The sequence below is a fragment of the Penaeus vannamei genome, chromosome 35 (genome assembly GCF_042767895.1).
Source record: "Penaeus vannamei isolate JL-2024 chromosome 35, ASM4276789v1, whole genome shotgun sequence".
In the NCBI taxonomy this organism is placed as follows: domain Eukaryota; kingdom Metazoa; phylum Arthropoda; class Malacostraca; order Decapoda; family Penaeidae; genus Penaeus; species Penaeus vannamei.
Genome location: NC_091583.1, coordinates 18,359,360 through 18,366,859, shown reverse-complemented (window position 1 = coordinate 18,366,859; position 7,500 = coordinate 18,359,360). Strand labels below are relative to the sequence as shown.

General features: G+C 39.9%; 2 protein-coding genes across 2 annotated transcripts in view; both read left to right on the top strand.

Annotated features, from left to right (window-relative positions):
- Positions 1-5,769, top strand: part of LOC113816666 (uncharacterized) — an 11,126-nt gene extending 5,357 nt beyond the window's left edge. The window contains exons 4-9 of the mRNA XM_070113836.1: positions 1-169; positions 744-869; positions 2,016-2,099; positions 4,241-4,390; positions 4,780-4,908; positions 5,414-5,769. The exon at positions 1-169 is cut by the window's left edge and continues 95 nt beyond it. Of these exons, the coding sequence (XP_069969937.1) occupies positions 1-169; positions 744-869; positions 2,016-2,099; positions 4,241-4,390; positions 4,780-4,908; positions 5,414-5,520 (765 nt within the window). The 3' untranslated portion in view covers positions 5,521-5,769. The remainder of the gene's footprint in view (positions 170-743; positions 870-2,015; positions 2,100-4,240; positions 4,391-4,779; positions 4,909-5,413) is intronic.
- A 1,628-nt stretch (positions 5,770-7,397) lies between these two features.
- The window catches only part of LOC113816674 (nose resistant to fluoxetine protein 6), a 24,539-nt gene continuing 24,436 nt past the window's right edge, over positions 7,398-7,500 (top strand). Inside the window, exon 1 of the mRNA XM_070114205.1 lies at positions 7,398-7,491. The gene's annotated coding sequence lies outside the window, so the exon portion shown is untranslated. The remainder of the gene's footprint in view (positions 7,492-7,500) is intronic.

The following is a 7,500-nucleotide window of genomic DNA, read 5'->3' as shown; positions in this document are numbered from 1 at the left end:
TTGACAGTCAACCGCGTCAACAACAACATCTGCCAAGTGCGCCTCGATTTCCTGGACTTGGAATTGGAACAGCCGGACGCTGATGGCAACTGCAACGTGGATTTCTTGACCGTGACGGGAGGGACTTCCACCGTGCCCAGGATCTGCGGCTCCAACACGGGCCAGCACAGTGAGTAAGGGAGGGAGAGAGGGAGATAGGGAAGGAGGGAGGGAGGGAAGGAGAGGGAGGAGGGAAGGAGAGTGAGAGAGAGGAAGAGAGGGAAGGAGGGAGGGAGGGATGGATAGATGGATGGATGAAGGGAGGGAGGGAGGGAAGGAGAGAGACAGAGACAGAGACAGAGAGACACAGAGAGAGAGAGAGAGAGAGAGAGAGAGAGAGAGAGAGAGAGAGACAGAGACAGAGACAGAGAGACACAGAGAGAGAGAGAGAGAGAGAGAACGAAAGAGAAAAGTAAGGATTCACAAAGGAGAGAAAGAGAGTAACCTAGAATAATATATTACCCTTAATATAGACAAAGACCCACATACAGAAATAGATACACATGTGTGTATGTATAATTACACATCAAATTATGTAAGCATATAGTTGTACAGCATTTATAAACCAATATTTCTATATGGATATCTATGTACCCCATGTATGTATAACCATATCTGTGTACGTAGAATCTACGTGTACGCATAACCACTCCCCTTCTTCTCCCCCCCCCCCACCTCACCCCGTCTCCCCCCTCTCCCCCTAGTGTACGTCGATGTTGACCCCAACGGCGGCGCCCTTAAGGTCATGGTTGACAGGTCGGCCGCCTCGACTGTCAACCGGTCCTGGAATATCAAGGTCACCCAGATCCCTTGCAACTCGCAGTACAGAGGTGAGAAGGAATAACTGTCAATTTATTTATTCTACATATATTTATTTATTTATTTATTTATTTATTTATTTACTTATTTATTTATTTATTTATCTATCTATATTTTTTTCGATTTATTCATTTATTTATTTTATTTTTCATTATTTTTATATGTATTTTTATTTTCGATTTAATTATTCATTTATTTATATTTTTTAGTTAAGGAGCTTTTTGGGTTTAGGTCTAGTGCGTTTTTTTTTTTTTTTTTTTTTTTTTTTAGCTTTTTGCTTTGCATTTTGTAAAAGATCAGGGAGGATAATTTCTTTTCTGCCCAAGAATTCGTTTTTTTTAATATTTTTTTTAGGTTATAAATAAAAGGTTTTGAGTAAAGAAGTTAAAGAAGTTAGTAAAAAAGTTATAACGTTGTTGTTGTTGTTTTTTTGTGAGGTGAGACGCATTGCCGCCTAAGTATTTTCTATTTCTTGCACCCGAAATAATATATAATGTCGAATTTAAATGATTTACATAGCTTAAAAAAAGGTTATATTTTCTAATAATTGATTACTCATGAACTAAACTGTTTTATTCCCTCCACCTCCTCACCTTCTTCCCCATTCTTTCCCCCTTCCTTTGTCTCCTTTATCGTCCCCCTCCTGCTTCTCCCTCTTCCTCTCTTCTCTTATTAACTCCGAACCCCCCCCCCCTTCCCCCCTGCCTCCTTCGCTACCTCTCCCCCCCCTGCCGCCTTCGTTACCTCCCCCCCCCCTTGCTTTCTCTATTACCCTGCCCCCCCCCTCCACGTGCCACTCCGATTATCCCCTTTTCCTCCTATTTTCTTCCCCTTTCTCCTGCCTCTACCTGTACCCTGTGCCATCCCCATTACCCCCCCCCCCATATACCCCGACACCCCCTTACTCCCCACGTCCTTTGCCCTCCCCATTATTATTCATACCCCTGTTACTCCTCATAACCCTACACCCGCCCCCCACGCCACCCCCCATTACACCCACCTCTTTTCACCCCATTCCCCCCTGGTGCCTACCCACCTCTTTTCATCCCCCATTCCAACCCCCATCCCCACATTCCCCCGTGCCACCCACCCTCTTTTCACCCCCCATGCCAACCCCATCCCCACCCGTGCCACCCCCATTACCCCCCCACCTCCAGCACCTTCCGGATGCCTTCAGTACTACACGGAGACTTCAGGCTACGTCGAGAGCTTCAACTTCGACGACGCTGCTATTGGAACGAGTAAGGAGAGGAAAGGTCGATGTTCGTACGAAGAGATAGATAGATGAAGAGAGGATGGACAGAATAGGTAGATAGATGAAGGGAGGATAGACAGAATAGATAGATAGATGAAGAGAGGATAGACAGAATAGGTAGATAGATGAAGGGAGGATAGACAGAATAGGTAGATAGATGAAGAGAGGATAGACAGAATAGGTAGATAGATGAAGGGAGGATAGACAGAATAGGTAGATAGATGAAGAGAGGATAGACAGAATAGGTAGATAGATGAAGAGAGGATAGACAGAATAGGTAGATAGATGGAAGGAGGAAAGAGATGAATAGGGATAGATGAAGAGAGGATAGATAGAATAGGTAGATAGATGAAGAGAGGATAGACAGAATAGGTAGATAGATGAAGGGAGGATAGACAGAATAGGTAGATAGATGAAGGGAGGATAGACAGAATAGGTAGATAGATGAAGGGAGGATAGACAGAATAGGTAGATAGATGAAGAGAGGATAGACAGAATAGGTAGATAGATGAAGAGAGGATAGACAGAATAGGTAGATAGATGAAGGGAGGATAGACAGAATAGGTAGATAGATGAAGGGAGGATAGACAGAATAGGTAGATAGATGAAGGGAGGATAGACAGAATAGGTAGATAGATGAAGGGAGGATAGACAGAATAGGTAGATAGAGTGAAGAGAGGATATGGATGTAGAATAGGTAGATAGATGAAGAGAGGATAGACAGAATAGGTAGATAGATGAAGGGAGGATAGACAGAATAGGTAGATAGATGAAGAGAGGATAGACAGAATAGATAGATAGATGAAGAGAGGATAGACAGAATAGGTAGATAGATGAAGGGAGGATAGACAGAATAGGTAGATAGATGAAGGGAGGATAGACAGAATAGATAGACAGAATAGGTAGATAGATGAAGGGAGGATAGACAGAATAGGGTAGAGTAGATGAAGTAGAGATATATGCAGAATAGGTAGATAGATGAAGTGTATGGATATATTGTGAAGAGATAGATAGATGAAGAGAGGATGGACAGAATAGGTAGATAGATGAAGGGAGGATAGACAGAATAGATAGATAGATGAAGAGAGGATAGACAGAATAGGTAGATAGATGAAGGGAGGATAGACAGAATAGGTAGATAGATATGAAGAGGAGATAATAGATAGATAGATAGATGGAGAGGATAGACAGAATAGATAGATAGATATGGAGAGGATAGAATAGATAGATAGATAGATGAAGAGAGGATAGACAGAATAGATAGGCGAAGAAAGCATAAACAGAATAGATAGAATTGTACGAATAGATAGATAGATGAAGAGAGATTAGATAGATAGATAGGTACGAATAGATATATGAAGAGAGGATAGATAGAATTGTACGAATAGATAGATAGATGAAGAGAGATTAGATAGATAGATAGGTACGAATAGATATATGAAGAGAGGATAGATAGAATTGTACGAATAGATAGATAGATGAAGAGAGGATAGACAGAATAGATAGATAGAATTGTACGAATAGATAGATAGATGAAGAGAGGATAGACAGAATAGATAAATAGAATTGTATGAATAGATAGATGAAGAGAGAAAAGACAGAATAGATAGATAGAATTGTACGAATAGATAGATAGATGAAGAGAGGATAGACAGAATAGATAGACAGAATTGTACGAATAGATAGATAGATGAAGAGAGGATAGAGAGAATTGATAGATAGAATTGTACGAATCGATAGATACATAGATAGGATTAACGTTCTGGGAATATTCAATGTTGACTTTTATAATTTAGATTTTCAGTTCATTTGTTATTGGTGGATTTGTTATTGTTATTGACGTTATTGTTATTGGTTATTGTTATTTGATATTGGTGGATTCATTTGTTACTCATGGATAGGATGTAGAGACGATGATGAGAGACAAGTGGATATATGTAATTTTAAAATTCTCTCTCTCTCTCTCTCTCTCCCTTTCTTTCCCCCTCCCTTTCCCTCCCTCTCTTTCTCTCCTTCCCTCCCTCCCTCCCTCCCTCCCTCTCACAAAACATTCACCACTCTCTCCTATCTATCCGTTCTTCCACTCACCCCTTTACCCCCCCCCCCCTCCCCCCCCCCTCGCCCCAGATTCTCGCCAGATCGCCAACCAGGATTACGGAATCTGCATCGAAATGGCGGACGGATACTGCGGCATCATCTGGGAGAGGAACGCGACAGTTGGAGATAACAGCTTCACTCTCGACGGGAACATTCCTGCGACCGATCCCACGCTTATCGGTAAGGGGGAAGGGGTGGGTTGGGTGGCGTTGGGTTGGGTTTTGTGTGTGGGGGGAGGGGGGGTGTTAGTTTTGTGTGTGCGTGTGTGTGTGTGTGGAGTTCGGTTTCGTTCTTTTTTTTTTTGTCTTATGTTCGGTTTGGGTGTTATTTTTCTGTCTTTCTATTTGTTGTTGTTTTTTCTCTGTCTATTTTGGGATCTTCCTCTATCTTTTTTCTGAATCTGTGTGTGTGTGTGTGTGTGTGATATCTGTTTATATCTCCCTCTACTATTAACTCAACAATAAGCAAAATTATCTAATATACCATTCATTACCATATGCCATGCAAAGCGCCACAAGAATCTGGTATATTTATCCTTCTGCAATATTTATTAATTATTTCCCCCTTAGGCACGGCGGCGGCGGGCACCACGGGCGCGGCGTGCACGACCGACTACGTGATCATCCCGGGCGGCGTCGACAACAACCAGAACTCGGTGGACAGGTTCTGCGGCCTCGGGTTCCCGGACTCCGTCACCTGTGAGTGTCTGGGCGGGGCCTTCCGAAGCGCCTTTCAGTTCGTACACAGTTGTTGAGGAAATACAGACAGACAGATACCAGCACAAGCGCGCACACGAAAAGACACACGCACACACGCATGTACACACACACACGCACGCACACGCACGCACGCACACGCACGCACGTAGACGTACACACACACACAAACACATACACGCCCATACGCACAAATGCACACAGACATATACTCAGGCACACACACACACACACACACACACACACACACACACACACACACACACACACACACACACACACACACACACACACACACACACATATATATATATATATATTTATTTATTTATTTAATTATTTATGCAACTATAAACACACGTAGAGAGAGGACTAGTGTTCTGGCCTCCAAACTCGCATTGAAGTCATTCAGTAAAGTAAAGGAAACATTTTACTGCCAATTTCCAACATTCTGAAATTTCCAAAATCTTCCTCTTGTCTCTCCCAGCTACCATGAAGCCCTTCGTCATGTACGTGCACACCAACGCCGACGAAACCGGTGACGCCGCCAACCGAGGCTTCAACCTGCAGTACCGACAGATCACCGACTGCTAAGTGTGACAGCCTAACTACCGATCGAGAGTGATTCAGGTTTTAGCGTATGACTTGACGATTGAACAATTACAAAGCAAGAACCACAAAACTCTGACCACTTGTTTAACGTAACGACCGGAAGTTATGAGAAAGTTAGCAAGACGGACTGTATTTAATTGTCTCTTCCATTAATAACTTTGATATGACCTTTTTTCAATCACTTATTTGTGAACGACTTCTCAACTACGACAGTTAATGTAGTCGTACACTTTGAAAATGTTATCGTTTTGTTCTCTCTCCTTGAATGTTGATTGCTTGTTATTGTTATTGACGTTTTCTGTTATTGTTCTGTTAAAGTTTGTTGATATTTAGATTGTATGATTCATATCACTGTAATTCACTGTTGGATGTGTTGTGCCGGCTGGTTTGGCTACCAAGGGTTACAGTGGTGTAATTTATTGTTATTTTTTAATAAATGTAACACAATGAATATATATTTTTTCTTTTTTGGATTTCTTCTCTAATAGGCATAATTCATACAGTTCTATGGAAGGTTTGGTTAATCGATGTATGCATATTTACATATACATACATGAATATATATATATATATATATATATATATAGTAAAATGTATATACATAAATATTTATATATATACATATAATATATATATATATATATATATAGTAAAATGTATATACATAAATATTTGTATATATACATATTATATATATATATATATATATATATATATATATATATATATACATATATATATATATAGTAAAATGTATATACATAAATATTTGTATATATACATATTATATATATATATATAGTAAAATGTATATACATAATTATTTGTATATATACATATAATATATATACAAATATGTGTGTGCATGATATATATATATATATATATATATATATATATATATATATATATATATATAGTAAAATGTATATACATAAATATTTGTATATATACATATAATATATATACAAATATGTGTGTGTGCATGCATATATATATATATATATATATATATATATATATATATATATAGTAAAATGTATATACATAAATATTTGTATATATACATACATATATATATATATATATATATATATATATATATATATATATATATATATATATATGCATTTATTTAGAAGACGAGTTCACAAACATCAGTCGGAACATAAAAAGCAATTTATGAATGGCAAAACAACCCATCAAGCAGTTAAGTAACCAACTGTTTGATGAGTTGTCTATGCTGATTATCTACATGAGGTCCGGAATGCACACTCGAATCACATGGAGTGCTCCCTTAAATATCAAGATTTGTAGAGAACATTAGGACGGAAATTTCTGACAGGTCGTCTGAGACAGCGTCGTGGAGGACTTTATTAAGCATATCCCCCAGTCGATACTCAAGTTTCAAAAACTGTAACACTTAAAAACATCCAATTTCATTTTCATGTATCCATTACTCTCTCTCTCCCTTATCTAGTGCGATATATAGAGAGAGAATGTTCTAAACAACCATTAAAACAATCATTAAAAATTACTAAAGTAATTATAGCTTGGGAACGAGAGTTCTGGCAGCTGCCGCCCCAGTGTGAGGCCTGTGTTGCAAAGCCCTCGGGAATCCTAGAGCCTGCTGCTCCCTTTCACATGGGGCAACATCGGCGGGGGTGGGAGAGGTGGCGTCCACCCAGAGCAACTGCCCGATGTTCAACCTCAGGCAGGCTGTACGGATGGGAACTTATAACATCTGGTCTTTACTCCAGGATGACAGATTTACACCTATCGAGGGAATTGAAGCAGCTGGGAGTTGAAGTGATTACCCCCCCCCCCCAGAGGTGTAGAGACCTGGCAGCGGCACGATCAGTGTGTGGGTACACCTATTACTGGTCGGGTCAGGGCGATGGTCATCATCTCCAAGGAGTAGCCATAGCCATCTCCAGCCGACTTTAACATTCGGTAGTAGAG